General features: G+C 39.6%; 1 protein-coding gene across 1 annotated transcript in view; it reads left to right on the forward strand.

The window, feature by feature from the left end:
• Positions 1-282: 282 nt before the first annotated feature.
• Positions 283-26615, forward strand: part of LOC137022893 (vomeronasal type-2 receptor 1-like) — a 35008-nt gene continuing 8675 nt past the window's right edge. Inside the window, exons 1-7 of the mRNA XM_067389363.1 lie at positions 283-466; positions 8455-8597; positions 10157-10277; positions 10362-10454; positions 17419-17434; positions 25789-25941; positions 26248-26539. Of these exons, the coding sequence (XP_067245464.1) occupies positions 283-466; positions 8455-8597; positions 10157-10277; positions 10362-10454; positions 17419-17434; positions 25789-25941; positions 26248-26539 (1002 nt within the window). The remainder of the gene's footprint in view (positions 467-8454; positions 8598-10156; positions 10278-10361; positions 10455-17418; positions 17435-25788; positions 25942-26247; positions 26540-26615) is intronic.

A 26615-nucleotide genomic window follows, 5' to 3' on the forward strand; every position in this document is an offset into this window, starting at 1 on the left:
GAAGAGGGGGATGAGAGTGGTGAGGTTTTTCTCCTCTCACTGCTCTCCAAACCCTCTTCAGACCTGGAAATGGAGGAACTGCTCTTTTTTTTTTTTTTATTTGGTTACCTCTGCCTCTTGGGTCAGTGGTGGAACAGAAACAAACCCAATAAAAGGATTTACCACCCGGCCCTCCTCCAGGGGTGGAAGAGCAGCCCAACCCATCTCTGGGTCGCCCGCTCAGGGGTGATTCTCACCAACCACTTAAACAGCTGCAGAGACGGGAGGCGTCATCTCCCCACAATGGACATAGCAGAGCATGCTGGGCTGGAGTTTCTTGCAGGGGACGACACCCTTGGCGACGAGCAGACTGAGGGGCGGCCCAAGAGGAACTCAATGGTTTGTCATGGGAAGCTCCCCGATCTGCTACTAACTGAGGAGAACCGCTGGGCTCAGTCCTCTACAGTGTCACTGAAAAGGCCACCTCGTAAGATGGGAGCATTGAGAAAGCATTTAGCTTGACAACCTCTCGCACCTCGCAAGGTAAGCCAGGGGCACTTCTGGACCACAGAGGTGGACATTGTCTGGCTGAGGGCCTGCGCCGTGACTTTGATCACGGTTAGTCAACAAGCGCAGCTCAACCAGCACAGAACTACCCTCATGCATAAAGAGTGCCTTGGCCTCACATGCAGGGTGGGTGTGGTCTGTGTACAGCCACCCCATCCAAGAGGGTAGTAAGAGAGGAAAAACTTATGCAGATTTTGGCACTTTTGGCATTCCATATTTATGACACCAATATACCCCCATACTGCCAAATTTTTCATGCACATCTGGAAGACCCAGGAAAGCATGGCTGTAAACTCCGAATCGGAGTCAGTATAAGCACACACCATTACAGTGAGCAGCGTCACCCTCATTTCCAGAGCATAACAGCACTCTCTCCGATGCTGCAATCGACGTCTGTCCCTCAGCTGGAGCTCTGAATGAAATGCTAGGTTCCCCTATGAGAAGGACCAGCAATCCAATCCAGAAACTGCACAGCTTGCAATGCGCTAGAGAGGGAGGGGCCCTAGGGGGTTGGTTCCCTGAAGGAACCCCTCAACCTCATGTCACCCAAGCCATATCAGCAAAGTAGACCTCTTCTGGTGCACCAGAGAGGGCGCTACAATGGAGATTAAGCAAGGGAACTGCGCATCTAGAGTGCCGAGCGAGTGCTGGGTTGCCATGACAACCCGTGCTGCAGACCGGCAGCTCGACGGCACACGACACGCAGAGGAGCGAGAGGTTTGCTCTCGCTGATCTCCGCGGTCTCCCAGAGTGTTAGGCAGACCCGCGGCTGTGCTTTTACACACAAGCGGCAGCTGGCCAACAACGGAGGGGACTCAAGCTTCCCGGAGAAAGAAGAGTCACGACCGGCGTGTCGACGTGATCATGTTCTCATATGAAAACATGAAACACCCACGAACATCCTTTCAGCACGCGCCCAGACATGTGAAACAGTGATCGTGGCCGTCAGTGAGGACAGGAAACGACCTCATCCAGAAACACAAGTAGGATGTCATCTTTAAAAAGACGCGAATCTACTTGTGTAAGCTCTTTCAGGGACTTTTCTCTTTTAAAAGTGCTGAAGCATGCAGGGGAACAGCCGCCGCAACACAGACAGGGATTGTGTGCAGCCTGTTGTGTGCTTCTCTCTCTCTTTGAAGGCACTCACTCTTACCAGCCGTAAAAACGTTTTTTTCAGCGCTCAAAAGCGCACCGTACCGGCCGTCAGAACAGCCTTCTGACGCTGTCAAAATAACGGCAAACGAAACAAAAAACAGAAAAAGAGAGGACTTCGACCCCGCTGCTGTGCTGTTCACCCGCATTCGGAAAAAAAGAGAAGTTCAACCAAAAAGCTTGACTCGTCTTCTAGCAGACACTCGCTTGCAGAGAACAGGAACAAACACCGTTCGGCTCCAAAGCGAAAAGCTGAAGATGCAATGCACCTGCTGCTCATTATATACCCGCGCTGTGAGGCGAGCAGCTGATGCATATGATTGCATGCCAATGTGCATTGGCTCGTTTTAGTTACACTCAAAGTAGATTGGCCTCTCTAGCGAAATTCCTATTCGTCGGTCTGTCCGATGTACGTAGAACGTGACCGACTGAATGGGAACGGTACTTGTGTCAGTTTGCTTGCTGGGTTTCAGTTCAGTGCCGCTGCAGTTCATTGGCTTCTTCCGTTTCCACGGGATGGTTTGAACTGAGGACGTGAAAGTTAGTTTCGCCGGAGAAATGGTGGTCCCGACGAGACTGGCGCGATGGTAGCGTGGTCGCCGTGACGTCCGGGAGAGATGTGCGTGAGTGGGCAATGGATGATTCAGGGCAGTCGGGAGAGCATCCAGGAGAATCCTGGTGTTCTTCTTTTATGACAGATAAGCCGACACACCTCCTTGAGGTGGAATAGCCAATGACATTGGTGCAAAGTTGGCGGGCAAGCTCTTTCTTTGTCTTGTCTCCTAGCTGAATTTATGACTATCAGATCGGATTTCGAGATGGAGTACTTTCTTCACAGTATCATTAAACACATAGAAAAATGCATTTGTCAGGTATGTGACATATCTCAGTGAATGAGCAGTAGCCAGAGCTTTAAAACAAGATCAAACTCGACAGATCAGAAAGGCATATAACAGAAGTTATGGTTTACAGAAAAAATTCCATCATTAAAACTAAAACTAACTCAACTACAGTTATTTAAACTAAGTCTAAACATTAGGAAACCTGCATACGCTTGAGATACATGACGGGTACATTTTGGCATAGTTATATTTTACATATACAGTCAATAATGTATGTTTGTGTGTTTTTGTGTGTCTGTGTGTGTCTGTGTGTGTGTGTGTGTGTGTGTGTGTGTGTGTGTGTGTGTGTGTGTGTGTGTGTGTGTGTGTGTGTTTGTGTGTGTGTGGAATTTGTCTGGTCAGTCTCTGGGCCCACACCAGGGGGGTGCTTCTTTTGAAGTCTCAAAAGTTAGGAAGTTGGAAGTTTTCTGTTTAACCTCACGGGTCTACAAACCTGCCAAAAGTCGCAGTCGGCCGGAGCTGATTTAGTGATTTAAAAACACAGTTCATAAGGTTAAAAGCGTTCTGAAAATTCCAAAGTTTATTGACTCTGAAAGGATCCATCCAGACGTTACAGCACGACAGAGAACTTGCACGTATGGTAAGCCGTTTTGACTTTTATTCACATCCCAGGATATGAATTCTTGATATCAACAATTCAGTTGTTGATATCAGGAATTACATTTCCACTAGTAACAATGTTAATTCTTGACATCAACATGAAAATCAAATTATTGATATCAAAAATTAACATTTTTACTAGTACCAGTTCAATTTTTTATATCAAGAACTGACATTTTAACTAGTGACAACTGAAATATTGATATCAAAAAATATTATTTTTACTAGTAAGAACTGTATTTCTGACATGTGAAATTGGAATTTCAACTAGTAAGAAATCAGTTCTTGATATCAATAATTGAATTTGAATGGCAGCCTATGGTGACATTTCACTAGTGAAAATACAATTACAGATATCAAGAATTCTAGTTTTTACTAGTGGAAATGTAATTCCTGATATCAAAAATTGCCATTGTTCCTAGTGGAAATGTAATTCCAGATATCAAGAATTAGCATTTTAACTAGTGAAAACTGAATTGTTGATATCAAGAATTCATATCCTGAGAATGAATAAAAGTGCGCAAGCTCTGTGAGAAGATTTGTTGTGCACTCATCTACGCGTGTACAGCACGCAAATATTGAGGTCTCTTTCATTTCTTGTACTTGAACGGACAAATTCACACAAAATTATGTCAACATGTCCGTCTTGGCGAGTATCTGAGCGAGCATAGTCGGTTATGTCTTTAGTGAACTTTCTTTAGTGAGAAAGAACGCATGTTTTCAGTATCAGTGTACTGATCCATGTATTATGTCTTCAAGACACAACAGCCCTTGCATTCCTGCAGTCTGAATGTGTTTTTAATGTTAAACAACAAAAGACAAGGGAATCACTGATTGCTCATGACTGAATAGCAGTGGTAGACTGGGTAAACCCAGCCTGATCTGCCGGTGATTTGATTTCGCCCGGCAACTCAGTCTGGAATCCCGTACATTCATTTCTACTGCTTCTGTTACACTTTTGCGGGAACCAATCACAGACAGGCTTATCCACCTTGCTCACTATTAGCGGGTATTACACAATGACGATAGAGAAGTGACGGCAAGCACGACCGTCAATCCAATCCCTTTTAACCTCTCGACGATGCTGAATGACTTTAGTTTAGCAAACAAATCGCTCGAGTCGGTGTAAATACCACTCACTTTCATGTTTTTTTTTTTGCACAACCTGCAAAAATCGCTCAGTGCCATTGCTGCTTCTGCAAACCGCTGATCAATGCTACAAACTAAAGGTGTGTTCCATTCGAACGTAAGTGGACTCCGAAGTGGACTTCACAGGGTATTTCGCCATCTTAAGTGAGATTCCATTCCGAAGGGAGCGAACATGTTCAGTTTGAAGGGCACTGCGAATGGCATAGGGAATAAGGGAACATCGATACATCACTTCACCCAACTGTGATTGCGCACTGTGAATTAGCACCAGTCAGAACTATGATGGAGCAGAGCCGTTGAAAGAGTTTTTTAACGGCTCTCCAATGGAGGACGTTTGAATTTTGAGTATTAATAAATTTTGTTATTATTATATGAACGAAAGTATGAATGATTATGGCGATGAGTGTATTTGCATATTTTATTGTATGAATAGGTATGACAAAGTAAAAGTGTTGAAAAGCAGCTGAGGCTCTGTCATTTTTTATTTTACTTTATTTACCTCAGAAGTGTTTACTATGTTGATGCGCGTGGAAAAGAAAGCACACAAGATGAGACCCAGATGGTGGATTAAGTATACATCTATACAGTTAACCGAAATGAGAATTTATTTTCATATGGCATGAGAGGCTACAGCTTCAAATCTGTTAAGAGTCAATTTTAAATTTGAAAGTAAATTATAATATCTATTTATTTGTTATATCCTAATCTGCGCGACACCGTCGTTGACTTTCTTTTGATGACGTTTGTAGTGTGTTCCAAATGAGTGATTATTGTCAGCGAAGTCCACTTCAATGGATATACCGTGCTCAGGGAGTAGGGAGCAGTGAACACTGCGTAGGGACCCTGTCGAATTGAACGCAGCTTAAACCTGCCTGGAGTTTTTGCATCGATTTGCAAAGTACGTCATCCGGATTGTTGATCTGATTGGTTGAAGGACTATCCAATTGCATGAAAAATGCTTGTTGATCACGCCTCTTGTGCAGACATATACATATAGACTCTCCAGACCAATGTTCAATTTTAAATTGAGCTTGGTCTGGTGATAGCCAGACAATAGCAGTGGTGTATAAAGTACTCAAATACTTTTACTCAATACTTGAGTAAAAGTATAGATATTGTACCAGTAAATGACTTTGGTATAAGTTAAAGTAACTGTTTAGAATGTTACTTGAGTAAAAGTTTTAAAGTATGTGATATTTTTTGTACTTAAGTACGAAAAATATTATATATATATATATATTAAACGTACTTAAGTATTGAAAGAAAAAGTACATGTAAAATACAAAAGTAGCAAAAAAAATGTTCTATACACAGTTTGAGCAGCAAGATTGTTTTCAGTTTTAACTTTCTTTTCATTTTGTTTCTTTGAATAAAAATGGCTAAATGTTTATTGTAATTTTTAAATATAAAAAAATACTAATATATTAATTATACATTGATCATTCATGTTAATTCATAGTCCATTATAACTATTGTAAGAGAAAACTTTAAAATGTTAAAATGTAAATGTTGAAATGTTGAAAATAAAATAATTTTATTAACCTTATTTAATGTTACAAATGGACTCTTATTGTAAAGTGTTACCATTTCATGTAAATCAAACAGTCATGCTTAAAAATTGCCATCTTTACACACAAATGCATAGCATGGGTCTATTATATGTACAGGTGCTGGTCATATCATTAGAATATCTTCAAAAAGTTGATTTATTTCACTAATTCCATTCAAAAAGTGAAACTTGTATATTATATTCATTCATTACACACAGACTGATATATTTCAAATGTTTATTTCTTTTAACTTTGATGATTATAACTGACAACTAAGGAAAATACCAAATTCAGTATCTCAGAAAATTAGAATATTATGAAAAGGTTCAATATTGAAGACACCTGGTGCCATACTCTAATCAACTAATTAACTCAAAACACCTGCAAAGGTCTCTCAGTCTAGTTCTGTAGGCTACACAATCATGGGGAAGACAGCTGACTCGACAGTTGTCCAAAAGACAACCATTGACACCTTGCCAAAGGAGGGCAAGACACAAAAGGTTATTGCAAAAGAGGCTGGCTGTTCACAGAGCTCTGTGTCCAAGCACATTAATAGAGAGGTGAAGGGAAAGAAAAGATGTGGTAGAAAAAAAGTGTACAAGCAATAGGGATAATCGCACCCTGGAGAGGATTGTGAAACAAAACCCATTAAAAATGTGGAGGAGATTCACAAAGAGTGGACTGCAGCTGGAGTCAGTGCTTCAAGAACAACTATGCACAGACGTATGCAAGACATGGGTTTCAGCTGTCGCATTCCTTGTGTCAAGCCACTCTTAAACAACAGACAGCATCAGAAGCGTCTAAAGACAAAAAGGACTGGACTGCTGCTGAGTGGTCCAAAGTTATGTTCTCTGATGAAAGTAAATTTTGCGTTTCCTTTGGAAATCAGGGTCCCAGAGTCTGGAGGAAGAGAGGAGAGGCACAAAACCCACGTTGCTTGAGGTCCAGTGTAAAGTTTCCACAGTCAGTGATGGTTTGGGGTGCCATGTCATCTGCTGGTGTTGGTCCACTGTGTTTTCTGAGGTCCAAGGTCAACGCAGCCGTATACCATGAGGTTTTAGAGCACTTCATGCTTCCTGCTGCTGACCAACTTTATGGAGATGCAGATTTAATTTTCCAGCAGGACTTGGCACCTGGACACAGTGCCAAAGCTACCAGTACCTGGTTTAAGGACCATGGTATCCCTGTTCTTAATTGGCCAGCAAACTCGCCTGACCTTAACCCCATAGAAAATCTATGGGGTACTGTGAAGAGGAAGATGCAATATGCCAGACCCAACAATGCAGAAGAGCTGAAGGCCACTATCAGAGCAACCTGGGCTCTCATAACACCTGAGCAGTGCCACAGACTGATCGACTCCATGCCACGTCACATTGCTGCAGTACTTCAGGCAAAAGGAGCCCCAACTAAGGATTGAGTGCTGTACATGCTCATACTTTTCATCTTCATACTTTTCAGTTGGCCAAGATTTCTAAAAATCCTTTCTTTGTATTGGTTTTAAGTAATATTCTAATTTTCTGAGATACTGAATTTGGGATTTTCCTTAGTTGTCAGTTGTAATCATCAAAATTAAAAGAAATAAAAATTTGAAATATATCAGTCTGTGTGTAATGAATGAATATAATATACAAGTTTCACTTTTTGAATGGAATTAGTGAAATAAATCAACTTTTTGAAGATATTCTAATGATATGACCAGCACCTGTATACTTTCACACATTATATCCCTCTATTTTAGAAAACTTGATTATCTAATCAAAATATGTGTTACAGTGCCGATAAAAAAGAACTGAAATAGAATACATTTCTGATTTGTTATGTTTCTGTCACTGCATGATGAGGATACAGTTTAAATATATAACTTTATACAACTTTTGTGCTGTTTGATTATTTGTTCTTATTTTCTTTATTTTTATTTGACAGTAATTTTTAACCTAATCATAGCACATACCGAACAGTACTGAAACAGTGAGCCTAAAACAGTGATACAAACTGATCAGTGAGTAATCTGAACCGTTGCACCCCAAGTATGCGTATTCACAAAATGTGTGTTGTTATTCCATGGTGGTGTTTTTATTAAAAAAAAAAATGGTCCAGAAGAAGCAATTTTGAATAGTTAAACGTGTACGGTTACACTACATTGTGTAGAAATAGATTGATAAAATCATTAGGGTTTTCCCCCCTTTGAAAAAAAAAAAAAAAAAAAAAAAAGAGTTATTTTTTAAGAGAACTCGTGCTGCATCAAAGTTTTGACGCTGTGGGAACGCCTCTGCGTGAATGTGTCGTGAAGCACATGTAAAAACAGTCCAGTGGCATGACAGAACGTCAAAGGTGGGTGATGTCACTGACCAGGAATCTATAAAGCATACCCAGACCAAACAGTGTCAGCTTCTGTGTCTTCACTAAGCGATCTGTGCGACTGTCAGTTTTATTTATTGTTGTCTGTCTGTTGTTGCATCAAGCACTATTATGGAGAGCAATGCCCTCGTTACATTCTGGATGGGGATGCACACGATAACTCTCTAGATCCAGCGCTTTTTCTCGGGATTTGGAAGTCCACGCTGCGTTTTCTTCCATCCCTGGGAAAGCACCCGTGCTTCACCTGTCTGGTTCTGAGGAACTGGATGTGGTGAGCATGGATCCTGGAGATGTGGGGGATTTGCCACCCCACACCCCAGCTTATGAGGAGCTTATGGAGGTTATAACTCATGCTGTTGCCAGGTCATGGTGCGTTCAAGTCTTCCTGGGAAGTTCGTATTTACGAGGTGGGAAATCGTGTGTACGACGGTAGGTGCGTTCAAGTCACTTTCGTCGGAGTATGATGGCGGTGTGCCTTCTCTAAATTAATTACACAAAATAACAACACTTCTGCTTCTAGAAAATGTAGAGCAAATAATGTACATTAGTTGTATGTTGCTTTTTTATGTTTTTTAATTAATGTATGAAGCTGTTGTAAACTTCATTGTTGCATATTACATTTTTATATTGTGATGCTATTGTATTTTTTGCTGGGAATCAGCTTACTTTGTTGTAAATAGAAAAGCCTGACAATTCACTGCTAAATACCTGTAATATTGTGGTATTTCGCCATGTTTCTGACTGACACGCCCCCAACTCGTACAGATCGGAGCTTAAAGAAAATTACGAGCTTCCCACTGGTATTTACGACATTGTGGTGGCATTCATGTAAGTTCTGCTCGTAAATACGATCTTTCCGACATGACTTGAATGCACCATTAAACATTGAATGGTCAGCCGAGACACATGAAGTGCGTCAGAGAAGCCTACTAGATGAAAGATTTCTCCCTTCTCGCGCACAACCTCCATGCCGGCCCTTACCCATTTTTCATGACATCCACACTGAGGTGTCGAAATCATGGAATAAGCTGGTCTCAGAGTTTACCCTGCCACTTCGAATTACTCTAATATATTAGGAGGCAAAATGTATGGTTATGCCCTAGGTTGAAGAGATGCTAGCCAGTTATCTCTCGCCTGAAACAGCATCGTCCCTTAACCCTCAGGGGTCTGAGGATTTTTGGGGCCCTGGAGAAGTTTTGACATGCCCTGACATTTGTGCTTTTTTCAGTTGTTCATAAACATATTAATGGAAAAAGTGTCATTACACTGTATTCAGCACAAACTAGGCTACAATAATATGTGAGGAACACAATGCGTGGATGCAGCTCTGGTTCCACAGCAACTTCAGGGCATTCGCATATTGAACTATATAGACAACTGGCTCATTCTGGCTCAGTCCAAACAGATGGTGGTTCGACACTGAGATGTCGTTCTCAATCACATGAAAAAAAATGGGGTTAAGGCTCAATTCTAAGAAAACCAAGAAGACCTTTGAAGTGGTGGCTCAGGACCAGAGGGTTTTCCCTGAGGGGAAACCCATTTTGCATGTTCAAGGTCACGCAGCGATGCCTTCGTGCCTAGGACATGTGGAAGAATCGTTGGTTGCTGACCCAAAGCCCAGTGTGGGGGGCTTCTTGTTGTCACCTAGTTCTAATGACGATCCTGGATGGCCACTCAGAACAAGGTCTGTGGTGGGACCATCATCTAACTTTACATATAAATTGTTTAGAGATGATGGCAGTGTTTCTAGAACTGAAACACTTCCTCCCAGACCACGGGGGTCACCGTGTTTTAGTTCGTTCAGACAATACATTGGTGGTGGCCTATATAAATCATCAAGGGGGTCTGCGATCACGCCCACTTTGCAAACCGGCACATCAGAAACTCTTGTGGTCCCAGGGGAAGCTTCTATCATTGAGGGCTATGTACACCCCGGGGTCAATTAATCAGGTGGCAGACATCCTGTCGAGGCAGGAGCTGAGGCCCGGTGAACTAAGGCTTCATCCCGAGGTGGTGTCAGGTTTGGTCAGGTGCAAGTGGATCTCTTTACATCTCGAGAGTTGAATCACTGTCTGATATATGACTCTGGTTTTCCCTGACACAGCCAGCCCCTCTGGGGTTGGATGCTATGGTTCAGACGTGGCTGAGGCTGGTGGTTCTGAGTATGGTTCTCGGACCTGGTATAAGGATGAAGGATGTAGAGACCATCCTTCAATCCAGAGCCCCTTCCACAAGAAAACTCTACGCTTTGAAATTATAACTTTTCACTTCTTGGTGCGGAAACAGTCAACAAGACCCAGTTAACTGCCCAGTTGGTACAGTGCTGGAGTTTTTGCAGGAGCGGTTCTCTGCAGGGTTATCTCTGTCCACCTTAACCCTCTGGAGTCGGGAAACACACCGGTGCGTTTTGCAGGATTTTTTTCACATTGCAGCAAAACAGACTTAAAATACTACTAAAATTACTAATTACTAATTAAAGTCATTTTTTTGTCATAGAGACAAAAGTAATATATCAATTCAAACTATAGAATGTCTTCTTTTATTTGTGTTCTCTCAGAGTAAAAACAAAATGTTGTGCTTTTTACAAAATAAAGAAAACTAACATCATGCGTGATCTGTCGTCTCCCTCTGAAGGAAGTCCAATCTGATAGTTCTCAGAAAATGAACTGTAACTTAGTGAATACTAATCACAAAAAAAATGAGACTTATGTCCAAAGAAACGATTAAAATGTCAGGTTTTAAATTGTGTAAATCAAATTGAAAACAAAAATTCTCTGTTTATGTAATCTGTATGAAAAAAGAGACATGTCAGACATCCATGAGTCAGCTCATTATCCACTAATTCGACCACGCCCATGGAGCGAGTGCTATTCAGACACAAATTCTGAGGCAATACATGTATACATCATCACAATTGTGTATTATCTTCAAAAGTATCTATCTGCATGTTATAGCAATGGTTATAGCGATCTCTGAAAGCCTCTGTTAGTTCCTGGAATGTCATATGGTATACCTGTTCTTCATTACGAGTCATTTGTTGACTAAATGTGCACAGAGTGCCCTCCAGCTGCAAGTATGAATTGAAAACACAGTATACCAGAGTATCCAGCACTCATAGTGATGAAAATAAATATTGAATAAATATTACTCCTCTGTATAGAAAATTGACAAACATATGAGAATCAATCAATATTTCTCCAAATGTGCATGCTTTTAAGCTAACAGCCTATATGAATATATAGGCTTATATAGAGGTAACATGAATATTCAGACGCTTTGCATCACAGAAATACATTATATTTTAAAGTATATTAAAATAGAAAACAATTATTTGAAATTGTAATAATATTTCACAGTATTGCTGTTTTTTCTTCTATGTTTGAAATACAGCATGAGGAGCATGAGACTTCTTTTAAAAACATTATAATAGTAATGACTGAAGACAGTGAAACAGCTGTCCCATCAACCAAATTGCCGCTATCAGGCATAAGAAAAATGTCTGCTCACTCTGCAGCCACTATGCCATTAATGTTAATACAGCTTGCCATAGGAAATTAGGCCTACACTTAGTACGTGAACTTGTTCCACGTCCACTCATTTGTTCCAGCTCAAAGCAGCAGTGGAGCTGAAATAGTATTTATTCGGGCAGACAAATGTTTGGTAGCATGAAGTGCCAAAACAAAAGTGCACAACAAAATGTCTGCTGCAGAATTCCTCAGAGTCCATGCTTAAAGCAGTCACGACACAAGTGTTGGAAGCATAAGCGCCAAATCAAATGCACGTGCCTGCACTAATGCAGCGCATAAAGTGGAGAGAGAGACAGGGAAAAATTTTTCGCTCACTCTTAAACCACTATGACATTAGTGATAACTGCTTGCCACAGGAAGCTCGCCACAGGAATTTACTTTTAAATACATGAACTTGTCCACTTGTGTTCCAGCTCAAAGCAGCAGCGGAGCTGAAAGCTATAGTAATTAGTCAGCCAGACTAATGCTTGACAGGATTAAGTGCCAGAACCATGAGTGCATGACAAAATGTCTGCTGCATGACTCAGTGTCCACACCTAAAGCAGTCACACAGCACAAGAATTGGAAGCATTAGCACCAAATCAAAAGCAGAAAGTAGAGAGAGAGATAGGAAAAACTGTCTGCTCACTCTGCAGCCTGCAGCAACTATGGTATAGTGTTAAAATAGCTTGCCGTAGGAAATTACTCAATACCTGAACTCCAATCATCTGTTCCGGCTCAAGCAGCAGCGGAGCGGAACGTTTTTTTTTGTTTGTTTTTTTGTTTTGTTTTTAAGGCGGCAAAACCATAGCGCAAGACAAAATGTCTACCACAGAACTTCCACTAAAAGCAATCACACAACACAAGAGTTGGAAGCTTAAGCACCAAATCAATACATGTAAAGCTTAGAGGATTGAGAGTCGCAAGGCTTGTAAGCCACCCGATATTGAGCTTTTCTGTAGCACACGCTAGCACGTCCACGAGCTCAGTGTTGGTCGCACTTCCTAGCCGCTATCCTCTTTTCCAAAAGAAACGACATCGTGCTTCTGGACTGGGGCATAAATAATTGTGGAGAAACTCCACAGGAGAAACAGCATGGCACGCTCTCCGGTGAGAGAGAGAGGGATTATCCAGCTTGCTTTCTCTCTACAGCCTCAAGTAGTAACAGAGCGATGGGGGAGAGCGGATTCATCTTTAATCTTAAACATTTTCAAAAACTTGCAGCCAGATGCACCATAAATAGCATTTCAAAATGCATTTCACACACTTACCATGTGGATCATCGCTTGAAATGAAGCAAGGGCACGGCGACTGGCAACGACGCAGATCCATTATGCTTCACCAGAAGGAGAATGTAGCAAGTTCCACTATACGTGGTAGCAGAAGCATAAAGAATATCCAAATGAAACAGCTTAACTAACACGGGCCATATAAATCGCTTCTTCTGAAGAAGAAAATCTGAGGAGCATATGACGTGTTCACTGTATAAGAGTGAGGAAGAAGGCGCCCGCTCCATCAGCCAATGAATTGGTGTGATTCTATACTGGTTCAGACAATCAGCACTGCCCCAAAGGCGTTCCCATTACGTCATAAGCTATGCAGCATCGAGTGAACCTATGAAAAAGAACAACCGTTTCCAATTTAGAGAAACATATATGTAAGAGATGATGCATGGCTAGCTGTGACTGATTGACATGAATGACAACCCTTACAAAAACTAACCATAGTTTTACTGTAGTAAATTCATGTTTTTGGTATATTGACTTAATAAACAGATAATACAAATGGAAATATCATGGTTAAACTATGTTTTTTTGTAGCCAAACCATGATTAATTTGTGGTGACCATGGTTTTACTACAATAACAGTGTTGTTTTTAGCAAAACCATGGTAATTTGAAGAGCCAAGTTGGGCTGGTTATATTTGGGACAAAACGTTAAGTAAATTAAGAAAACACTTGAAAAGTTCAGGTGCAAATGCCATCTGAAATTCTTTTCTAAAATTAGCATTTTAGCCAGATGATGTGTTTAGGTTCAGTAACTTTACTTTAATATCAATGTATAGGTTCTTCTCATTGCCATTAAAGTAAAATAACTGAACAGAGACATATGAGCTTGATAAAAATGCTAATTTTAGAGCTACATTTCAGATGGCTTTAAGACGGTAATGCATCTGAACTCTTCACTTGTAACAATACATATAGAAAATTGTATCATAAATGTAAAACAACCAATATCTTAGAGTAGACTCCATGTCTCTGTTTAACCCTAAAGTCCAAAAATCTGCACGGGTCAGACATGCCTTTGCTGTTCGAATAATCAGCTCCTTTGCAGGGTTCTCTATGTCCAGTATGTAGTTGAGCGAATAGAATTGCAATATTTGGAAATGCAAGGTTTACACAAACTTATGCAGATTTGTTGTATTGTGGGTCTTATGAAACTAACCAGTTCTTTCTGAGCTGAATGGTATGTTAAAGACCACAATGCTCTGCAGACAGTAATGTTTTTGCAATTTGTGACTTCTTCGCATTGGGGTCCACACTCTTCTGCTATTTCAAGACAAACTAAAAAAACAAGAATTTTCCAATAATTAGCAAGGAACAAAAAAATATTATTAATAATAAAAAAATCCTTACCATTTTCCTCAACTGCATGTGGTGAATGTTTCAATGACTCACGCTCAGGTCCTAACCCGAAGTCAGAAGAAATTTGCTTGTCAATGAAACATGGGGCTGAGAAAGAAAGATGATAAAAGATTAGATCTGCAAATTTATTAACAATATTAGTTTTCAATGTTGTGTGGTATGTGACCATGCTGTAGCTGTCCCTCCAACATCTTCTGGTTTGCTGATGCATTTTTGTTATGGATAATGTTCTGCATAATGAAAATGTGTGTCGAGGGAGCCATATTATTGTAGGAACTGCGGACGAACCAGACAAATGAATCATTCAGACGATTCTTTCAAAACATAATTCTAATTCAGAATTGAGGTTCCGGCTCCGGCCCGTCTGCAGATAAAGCCAGGCTGATTACTTTTACGACACATGCTTCCTGATAGCAGAAGCGACATACCAAAGGGTCACCCAAGAAGACAGAGAGACAATCCAGACCCTTTTGTTTCCTTACTTCACAGGAAAGCCAAAGAGACTGTTGAATAAATCTGCTTCAAAATTGTTCCAACAATTTTAACGGACTTATCAAACATCTTTTAACTACATACATTTTGCATTATGTGTCCACAAGTACTACCTGTAAACAGTGAGGCTTTAGAACACTCACAATTCATGTAAATGTGTTAAATCTTGACTGAATGATTGAAAGTATGCCTTATTTGGACTTAATTTGATTCTTTCCCCCTTTCCTATATCCTGACTTGAATTAAATCTGTTTAAAATGTATTGTATCCCACTTAATAGAAATTATGTTAAAATGGCACTCTCTGCTGAAGCAGAAACAGGATGTAACACTTATGTTTTATTGGGGGCAGAGGAAGGCCCTCTTGAAACAGGACAATGTCTGATTGGCCAGGACTCCTCAGAGGGGTGACAAACAACTAAGTTTAAAGGATCATTTTGCAAGATAGTGAAGGAGAGGAGTTGGTTAGTAAACGAGAAAGGAGTTGGTTCTGTTCTGGAAAAGAAGCCAAGACAAGTACCAAGAACAATGGAGTGACAAGAAGAACAGACCAGCCGCTCATTCAAGCCATCCAACCTTCACTCACTTTTCTTTTCTTTACTTAATTTTCCTTTACCGCTGAAAGTCTTGTGTCCTAAGTTTCGCCGCAAAGTTCAACCAACGACTTTTGCCTCTTCAACTCCAGCGACAAAGAGACTTCCTTCATTGTTCCACACGGACCTGATCTGGACCAATCATCGACTTGGGAAACCCCTCTCTGCACGACGAGGGAAATTCACCTTAATCAACGCAAGCAAGTACCTCCAGATGAAAACTGAACTGGTGCATTTAAATGAATGATTCATGGTTCGTTCTGGTCTTTGAAATGCATTGATAGGAATTCGGTTAATCAGGTCTCTCTCTCTCTCTCTCTCTCTCTCTCTCTTTCAAAACTCCTTCTCTCTCATTTCCTTCTTACTGCAACGCGTATGAATGTGTGTGTGTGTGTGTGTGTGTGTTTGTGCGTGCCTTTGTGTTAGATTAGTTTGTGTTAGAATAAATAAAACCTCTTGTAGATTTTAAAAGGAAAGTGTCTTGTATTATGTGCTTTATGATTTAATGTCTTAAACTGTGATCAAGCTACCTGCTTTAATCAGGGTTTTCACGATTGTTGGATATTTATATCCATTACAAGAGCTTATTACGGCTCGAGCAAATGAACGCTGGACGAATCAGTTGCTCGGTCGTAATCTGAACAACTCTTTATAATTCCCTATAAATATTTAATTTGAGCTAATTTTACTTCCTAGGGTGTTTTCCCTACATTATTGATAAAGTAGTTGTTTTCTCCAATAGGGTCATTATCTTATAGATTAGCAAATAGATCTAGCTAATCTTGTATGAATGAGGTAATTATACTTACATCAATTATTTAATGGTTGTCGAATCCTCTAAAACACGTGCAATGTCGACTCCTGTGCATGTGGGATATACCAGATACATATCAGGATCGTTTTCGATAACATTTACAAAATAATGGACAACTCTTTTACTTTAACTTAATCTTGTATGTCTTGCATAAATATACTTACAAGTGGCCTGTAGGTGCAATAAAACGCATGTGTTTGAAAGTGCATGTATCTGAGTGTCCACGAGAACGTGTTGGACTGCGCAAGTGCGGCTGAGACTGCATGTATCTGAGTGCACATGCGTGTCTGAGAATGTATGTGTCGGACTGCGTATGCATGTCTGAGATTGCATGTCTGCAGCCAGACCCTTCTCGTAATTTTTGGAGAGGCTAGCAATAGTGAGCTTGCCTTGAAAGCATAAGATCTCACCCTCACTGCAGAGCACTCTACAATGCCTCCAAAACACACATGTAGAGCAAGGAGCAATAACACTTTAGAATACTGGTCATTAATGAACAACTACACAGGAACAAGCGAGTAGTGCAATATTAATGTAGCGATTTTGGATTGCCTCACACGAGGGCACCACAAATGTAGTTATTTATGGTCTTAAATATTAATATTTGTTATGCACCAACCTACCTAACTGTCACGACTTCCGGTTCAACGCTGCTCAACGCTGCTGCCTGTCTGCTGTCTGACCTACGCTCGGAGCTTCGTGGAGTTTATCCTAAATCCTTCTCTTTATTCCTATTCACATAATATAACTTTCTTATTTTCACTAGATTACTTAACCTATTGCATAGTATTACTAAACGGAACGATTTATTACTAGCAATCCACCAGCGTAATCACCTAGTGTTAGCCATAGCCCGCTAGCCTGCTAGCTACCGTCTACTTTCTTTTTTCCTTTAAACCAACCTTCCTTGTCGATTGAATGGCGGATTTATCCGATGTATGTTATTCTGATCTGTCCTCGCCAGATCGGGAAGCTGTGGAGACGTTGCTGCCCGGCATTCATCGATCCACCGCGAGGTACAGCGTCCCGCACATCACCCTCGCCCCAGGCACCGGCAAGCGACAGAGACATCCAGCCAGCGAGTCCCGTGTGCGTTGCAGTTTTTCGGACGGCGTTCATCAAACACACGGTCAGTCATGTCCGACGATTATCATGTGTAGTAAATGCAACATGTACAGCTTAGCTCTTTCTGTCAGCAGTGAGACTTACACGTGATAAATGCAGGGATATTGTCAGGCTGACAGAGAGAATCTCAGAATTAGAGACACGCATCCGAACTTTAATTGAGGATAGTGAGAATGAAAGGGCCTTAGATACTGCTTTGGATGCGACTAGCCTAGTAAACACTGCACATTCGGTTCCGGTTGTAGAAGCCACGCAGCAGGCTAACTGGGTGACTGTGAGGCGGCATAATGGCAAGAACAAACACCACTCTTCCGTTCCAATTAGAACATCAAACAGGTTCTCCCCACTCAGTGACGCACCCACTGAGAATCCTGTTGAAAGTGCCCTAGTAATTGGCGATTCTATTACACGGAACGTGAAAATAGAGACACCAGCCACCATAGTCACATGTTTGCCGGGGGCCAGAGCACCTGACATCAAAGCAAATTTAAAAGTGCTGGCTAATGCTAAACGTAAATATTCTAAAATCATTATCCACGTCGGCACAAATGATGTTTGACTTCGCCAGTCGGAGATCACTAAAATTAACATTAAAGAGGTGTGTGAACTCGCAAATTCAATGTCAGCAAAAGTAATTTGTTCTGGCCCTCTTCCTGTTCGTCGGAATGATGAGATAGTTAGCAGGTTATCATCACTCAATGGCTGGCTGTCTAAGTGGTGTGTGCAGAATAATATAGGTTTCATAGACAATTGGAAAAGCTTTTGGGGCAGACCTGATCTGTTGAAAAGAGATGGTATTCATCCCCCCGGGATGGTGCTGCTCTTCTATCTAGAAATTTGACAAATAGTCTTAGAGCTGAAACATGACAAACCAGGGCCCAGATCAGGACGCAGACAAACTGGCTAAACCGACCATCTGCTAGCCGCCTCACGTCACAGAACTCAAATAATTCACAGCACATAGAAACTCTTTCACCTAGATATTATCACATAGAGACTGTGTCTGTACCTCGAACTAGTAAATACAAAAAACTTCCGAAACCTTTTAAGGGTAAAAATTTAATTGATGTTCAAAAAATGAAAATCACAGATAAATCGGATAAACAAATGATAAAGCTTGGGTTACTGAATATTAGATGTATTTCTTCAAAAGCACTTATTGTAAATGAAATTATCACAGACAATAAACTAGACTTGCTGTGTTTGACAGAAACCTGGCTAAAACCAGACGATTACATTACTTTAAATGAATCTAGTCCTCAAGGTTATGATTATCGACACAATCCTCGACAGAAAGGCAAAGGGGGAGGTGTTGCTGTAATTTATAGTAATATATTCAGAATCACTCAAAAGAATTTCAAATATAATTCCTTTGAAGTGATGGTGCTTTATGTAACATTATGTAAGTTGACATTTGTGCTGGCTACTGTATATAGGCCACCAGGGCACCATACTGACTTTATCAAAGAATTTGCTGATTTCCTATCAGAGTTAGTACTGGCTGCGGATAAAGTCCTTGTTGTTGGTGATTTTAATATCCATGTAGATAATAATAAAGACGCATTTGAATTGGCATTTGCAGACATTTTAAACTCTATTGGAGTTAGACAACACGTGTCAGGACCCACTCATTGTCGTAATCATACCCTAGATCTAATACTGTCGCATGGAATTGATATTGATGCTGTTGAAATTCTACAGCAGAGCGATGATATATCAGATCATTATCTAGTCTCGTGTATAATACAATTAGCCAAGGCTGCAAAACCACCACCCAGCCATAAATATTGTAGAACCATCACGTCTACCACTAAAGATTGCTTTATAAATAATCTCCCCGAGCAGTTTCATCGCCTTAGTATACCTGACAACTTAGAAGAACTCGATGCTGCAACAGAAACTATTGGCTCTCTCTTTTCCAGCACATTAGATGCAGTCGCTCCTTTACGTCTAAAGAAGATTAAGGAAACTAATCCAACGCCGTGGTATGATGAGCACACTCGGGCTCTAAAACGAGCTGTTAGAAAAGCTGAATGTAGTTGGAAGAAAACAAAACTAGAAGTTTTTCGCCTTTCGTGGAAAGAAAAAATGATTGAGTACAGAACGGCTATAAGAAATGCTAGATCTACTTATTTTTCAAATCTCTTAATAGAAAACAAACATAATCCTAGGTATTTATTTGACACAGTGGACGTTTCCATAGAGCACAGCAGTAATGACTTTATGAACTTGCAACCGTCTACAGTTTCGCTTCAGACAGTGCACTGTAGTGTCCCTGAGGTAAAACTAGAATCAGTCGCCGCTATAGGAGAGGAAGAATTATCTAAACTTATCAAATTATCAAAATCAACAACATGTATGTTAGACCCAATGCCGACTAAACTACTGAAAGAAATGCTTCCAGAGGTCGTAGGTCCACTTCTTGATATAATTAATTCATCCTTAACACTAGGATACGTGCCAAAAACCTTTAAGCAGGCTATTATTAAACCTCTTATTAAAAAACCTCAACTAGATCCGAGAGATTTAGTAAATTACAGGCCAATCTCGAATCTACCTTTTCTGTCAAAGATACTAGAAAAGGCAGTTTCAACACAACTGTGTTCCTTTTTAGAAAGAAATGGAATCTGTGAAGATTTCCAGTCAGGATTTAGACCAAACCATAGTACTGAGACTGCTCTCGTTAGAGTTACAAATAATCTACTCTTATCATCCGATCGTGGCTGTATTTCTCTATTAGTGTTATTAGATCTCAGTGCTGCTTTTGACAATATCGATCACAACATTCTTCTAAAAAGACTTGAAAACTATATTAGCATTAGTGGAATTGCTTTGGCATGGTTCAAATCGTACTTATCTGACCGTTATCAGTCTGTAGTAGTTAATGAAGAGATGTCGTATCGATCACATGTTAAATATGGAGTACCACAAGGCTCAGTACTAGGACCATTGCTTTTCACTCTGTACATGCTGCCCTTAGGAGAGATAATTAGGAAGCATGGTGTTAGTTTTCACAGCTACGCTGACGATACTCAGCTCTATATTTCCTCGCGCCCTGACGAAACCTACAAATTCACAAAACTAACAGAATGCATAGCTGATATTAAAAACTGGATGACAAGATTTCTTATTATTAAATTCAGAAAAAACTGATATCCTAATCTTTGGACCAAAAACTTCCTCACGAAAAAACCTTGAATACTCTCTAACACTTGACGGGTGCTCCATTAAATCTTCGTCCTCAGTTAGGAACCTGGGTGTGCTCTTTGATACCATTCTTTCATTTGAAAGTCATGTTTCTAGTATCTGTAAAACCGCCTTCTTCCATCTAAAAAATATATCTAAAATACGGCATATGCTCTCAATGACAAATGCGGAACAGTTGGTTCATGCATTCATGACCTCAAGACTAGATTATTGTAACGCTCTACTGGGTGGTTGTTCTGCTCGGCTTTTAAACAAACTACAGTTGGTCCAAAATGCGGCAGCTAGAGTTCTTACTAGAACCAGAAAGTATGACCATATTAGCCCAGTTCTGTCAACATTACATTGGCTCCCTATTAAACATCGTATAGATGTCATGATCACCGTCTGTTCCTGTCACTGTTCCTGGACTACATCTCCCATCATCCTCTCTGTCACTCACCTGCACACACTTCACACTAATCACTGATCACCACACCCAGCTGCAGCTCATTACCTCAGCCGTATCCAGATCAGATGGAGAACCTGTGTCTGGACCTGACTACAAAGTAGCCCAGGAGACAATGGGCCTACAGACCCAGTTCTGGCTGCATCTATAATTCAGATTTTTAATCCCCGTATCCCCTTACATATATTTATATATAATCTATTTTTAATCTCTATAATAAAAATGTATAATTCAGATTTTGATCTCCATATCCATTTACATATATTATATATATCTTCCAAGGGTTTTTTTCCCTCCTAGGACTTTTTTTCCCAGTGCTAGCACGCTGGGTTTTTCTCCTAGGGGTTTTTTTCCACCCCTGAGAGTCAGCCAACATTGGCTTAATGTAGCACCATCTTGTATATGTTACATATTACCACGCTTGGTTGTACAGCTTATTTTTAACCACTTCCCTTTTTCTGTGCTTCTAATATGTAAAGCTATTTATATAAATAAATTTGACTTGACTTGACTTGACTTGACGTGTCGGTGTTGTAGAGATGAAGTGTTCATGGACTTTCCACAATAAATGGGTTTTATTAATATAACGAAGAGCGACAACAACCAAACACATCGAATAACATTTAAGAACAGACAAGGAGTGAAGGGAGTGAGTCCATATAAATAGGGAGTGCTGATGAGAAAGGTGTAGATGATGTGCTGATGGGGAGCTGACAAGGGAAGTGAGTGCAGGTGAGGAGACAAGAGGATCATGGGAATTGCAGTCCAGGAGACAAGGGATCTGTGACATTTTCTGGAAGGACTGGACGAGAGGAACACTTAACATCCTGAACCTTTTGGACAAAGAATTTGGAGCCGTTTAAATACAAAATTAAATTTATAGTATGAGTTAAGGAAACATAATCGTCAGGTTCATAAAAGCGGATTGTGTCCTCGTCCAGTCCATCCAAAAACAGGGCGATCAAATGAGCATCTGACCAATCTGTCAAATAAGCGAGCTCTACGAACTCCTCCACATACCTCTCCAGTGAACGACCAACCTGGAAAAGTCCAACGAGCCGTTCCGCCGCAGATGTTGGTGTGAGAGGTGGTGAAGGAGTAGAAGCCATAGCTTGGGGAAAAAGTCCCATCTTAAATTATGGAGGTCCAGCGGTATTGGTCTGTTCTTCTGTTACGTGTCGGTGTTGTAGAGATGAAGTGTTCACGGACTTTCCACAATAAATGGGTTTTATTAATATAATGAAGAGCGACAACAACCAAACACATCAAATAACATTTAAGAACAGACAAGGAGTGAAGGGAGTGAGTCCATATAAATAGGGAGTGCTGATGAGAAAGTCCAGGTGTAGATGATGTGCTGATGAGGATCATGGGAATTGAAGTCCAGGAGACAAGGGATCTGGGACAATATTTTGTATTAATATTAATATTGAGTCAGATGATTCCTTCCAATATTTCGGGGCACCAGTCTAGGAATCTTACCTTGACAATAAAGAACAATCACAGAAAATTGTTGACTGAATTATAATTTTATAAATTGGAGAAAGTTTGTCATCTGACCAATCTGAAGGATTTAGTGAGATTCGGACGAGCTTAAAGAGCCTCTGATTATCAACAGAATGACACAGTTTGACAATAAAAATGAATTTATTAACAAAAATATATACAAGAGTAAAATATCACACTCGCCTAAATACTACTAAGGAAAATGACTAAACTACTAAGGAAAATGACTAAAGTACTAAGGAAAATTGAATCAATAATCAAACAGAAACTACAAAATACTGCACAAATGGACGTTAACAAAATGAATGCCATGTAGATGAGCAATGGATTGGACGAAGCAATGAATGGATAATTAGCAGTATATGGGGGAGTCAATTGTGGTCTTTCTGGACGCTGGTATGAAATAGTAAATAACCATTTACTATGAATACAGATAACATGTCTGTTGTATCTATCTGTATATCCTGACCCTAGATAAACAGTCTTAACCTAATGCCAAGGCCTTTGGAAAAAGGTTTGGTTAGCTTATATATACGTTTCACTTTGTCGGGTGATCAGTCCGGCGATAGGAAACGTCTTCCACTGATATCCTTCCGTTTGCAGTAGGAGAGACTGGATTGCTTTCCAACAGTTGCAGAGCTGCACTGAGTGCTGGGGTCTTTGTGTAATCCAGAGAACTGTAGGTCAGATGGTAGTCGATCCGCAGATTCTTCTGTAGATTGGAGGTACTGGAGTTACGCAGGTCAGGAGCCAAAGTCCTCAGCAGAAGCAGTTGGGCTGCTTGAAGTTCCGTGCGGTGAAAAATTTACTCTCAAGAGTATAACCTTGGTCATGCTGTTGTTCTTCCCTTGTCAGGTCAGAAACTCAGAACAAGGGTTTGTTCATTTGGGAAAGCTTTTATTCCTTCTTGTTGGGGAGGGGATTACTAATCCCCACCTTTCCTGATGTGGTGATGTGATTGGGTCATAGCATTCCAGGTGTCCACCCATCACACCCACCTTTCATCCCGTGGAACTTGTTGATTGTCCCAAAATACACAGTTAAATAAAACAATGTCTTTATGACCTTGGAAATGCTTTATTTCTTTTTCAAACCTGTCTCAAGTCCTTGTGGCAGTGTTTTGAACTTGTAGAGTCCATACTTGATGTGAATTGAAACATTTCTGTCTCAGTGGGTGTGATTGCATTGGCTTTTATTCCAGGTGTGGTTTCCACTGTGTGTGTACAGTTTCCTGGATGAGTAAAAATACTTATAGGACATGTGAGGCTCACTTATCAGTGCAAAATTATCACACATTTAAAAGGATTCATGCCAATATTGTCCAAAACTCCACTTTTTTAGGGCTTCCAAACTTTTGGAGGGCAATGTAGGTCAAGTACTATGGTTTACCATGATCTTCACTTTAGAATTAATAATTGATTATGCATTATTCACATTAATTATGGATCTGTATATAGTTGTTCTTAGTAGTTCTCTTGGAGGTATGAAAAAATAGTAGATACTGATTGGCTAGCAGTGAACTTCAACTGAGTGGTTACTTATTAATTAGTTAATCAGAATTTCTTGGGTAACACTTTATTTTACAGTGTCCTTGTTACAAATGTTAAAAAGAGTAATTACATGTAATCAAAATGAAAATTACTATTGCTGGTCTTCAATGATAATGTCAAGTTACTTTAATGGACCAAAAAATGATAAGGATTTATGCTGATTATGACTTCATTGTATTACTAGGGAGTTATCATGTTTTTCACTTTAGAATACTGATCCAAATAATAAGTAGTTCCTTATGAAGGATGTAGTAACACTTGAGTCATTAACACAGTTCAGTGGTTGTGGCACTTTCCCTAGGTTTTCAATTTGTCAGTCAACATAATGCTGCTATCTTATATACCCATATTTACGGGGAGTGGCTGCATGCAAATTCTGCTCGCCAGTGTAACTTGGCTGAAGTATTTTCCACATATATCCAGCGATCCTGAAATTACACAGCAGTATTACCAGATTTAACATTGTTCATGCAGTGATATGTGGGTAGTGTTGGGCAAGTTACTCTAAAAAGGTAATTAATTACTAGCTACTACTTCAACAGTGTAATTACTGTACTAACTCTCTCTAAAGAGTAATGCATGACTTATTACAAATTACTTTCTAAATCCCATATCAACTTCAGCCAGCTTTTTTAATTATTTAAAATAAATAATATTAAATTGCACTCATGAACTGACCGAAGTATTAAAAGGGAGAATGTTAAATTAAAAACATGCATTTTAACATTAGACATTAAATTTTGATATTAAATCCACTATTGTTTTATATAGAAGTGTTCAATAGTCTATTACGAAAAAAAAAGAAAAGAAAAAAACGTAATCGCTTACTGTACTTTTTCAAAGGAAAAGTGATTAAATTACAGTAAATAAGGACTTAATTATGATGTCCTTAATGTCCTCCTCCCAAAAGAATCTAAAAGGAAAAAGAGAAAGAGGTTAGAGATCATACTTAGTTTCCTAGGGTCTCAAAAAGTCAACCAAGTCAGCTACTTTAGTAATATTATTTGTCAAGAATTTATATGGAGTCAGATTCATCATGAATTCATGAATATAAATTGAAAATATTTACAAAATGTGATTCACAAATTAAATTTCAATTCAAATTTGCAAAACAAGATTCACAGTTGCAAAGGTATTCTTCACAAAAATTATTTTCAACAAACACCCATATATAATTGACTTCATTTTAAAACATTCAATTTATTTATGTATTTACTTGTGTATTTATAAATATCTTTTTTTTTTCTGGTTTTGTTGTTGTCAATCATGTTTTTGATTATTAATCTTAAGACCATTTGATGTTTTGGTTTAAAAGAGCCAACTATTATCTTTGATACATACAAGATACATACAAATAATAATAATTAAAAAAACATTTTTTTTTTCTTTGCTTTGTTTTGATTGTCATATATGGTGGAGGGCCACACACTGACAAAAATGATGCCCTCATTTCCAGAGAGGCCAATGGCACCGCCTGCTATATATATATATATATATATATATATATATATATATATATATATATATATATATATAGCAGGTGAGCTGAGGGAAGAGCACATAGCGAGATAAAGGGTGAGGGATGTGGTTAATTCTGCATATTTATTTGTTCCTGTCTTTCAACTATATCTCTGTTGCCATAATGGCCAGCTCAGGTATCTGTCAGCTCCAAGGACACTTCAGGCTGAATGGGATATACCAGGATGGAGACCTTCTCATTGGTGGTTTGTTTGAGGTTCAGTACCTCAAAGCATTCCCCGAGCTGAGCTTCAGAACGGAGCCAAAACTACCACACTGTGAGCTGTGAGTCTTGACCACACCAACTGAAGCACACTTAAAGGCAATAATTGGAAAATGGAATGCTATTTTTTATAACTACATATACATTGTCAATGATGACTTAGTCTAAGAAACTGATATCATGTTACATGACAGGTTACAAGGCTACAATTATTCACTGCATATATAACTTTGTATGAAAAAAATAAATAAATAAATTTAGAATTCCAAAATCCGATCTCACAGAAATTTTGTTATGGAATTAAGTTAATCTTGTATTTTATTATTTTTCAGGTAATAATCTAATTTAATTTGTATTTTCTTCTCTAGCTTCTATATGACAAGCTTCCAGCAAGCACTAACAATGATTTTTGCCATCAACGAGATTAATAACAATGCCCACCTGCTGCCTAACATCACGCTTGGTTACCAGATCTACGACAACTGTTTAAGGCTTGGAGTAGCATTCCGTGGTGCCACAGCTCTGGTTAGTGGGACAGAGGAGACCTTCTATGACCCCAATTGTAAAGGTCCACCACCGGTGATTGGAATCATAGGTGATCCAGGTTCTACTCATTCTATTGCAATTTCCAGTGTCCTGGGGCTGTTTCGACTGCCTATGGTATGATATTTAAAACCTTTTTTTCTGTTAAAATTTTTTTACAATTTTTTTTAGACTTTCATATTTGTAAATACAA

The sequence above is a fragment of the Chanodichthys erythropterus genome, chromosome 7, assembly GCF_024489055.1.
Source record: "Chanodichthys erythropterus isolate Z2021 chromosome 7, ASM2448905v1, whole genome shotgun sequence".
Lineage (NCBI taxonomy): Eukaryota > Metazoa > Chordata > Actinopteri > Cypriniformes > Xenocyprididae > Chanodichthys > Chanodichthys erythropterus.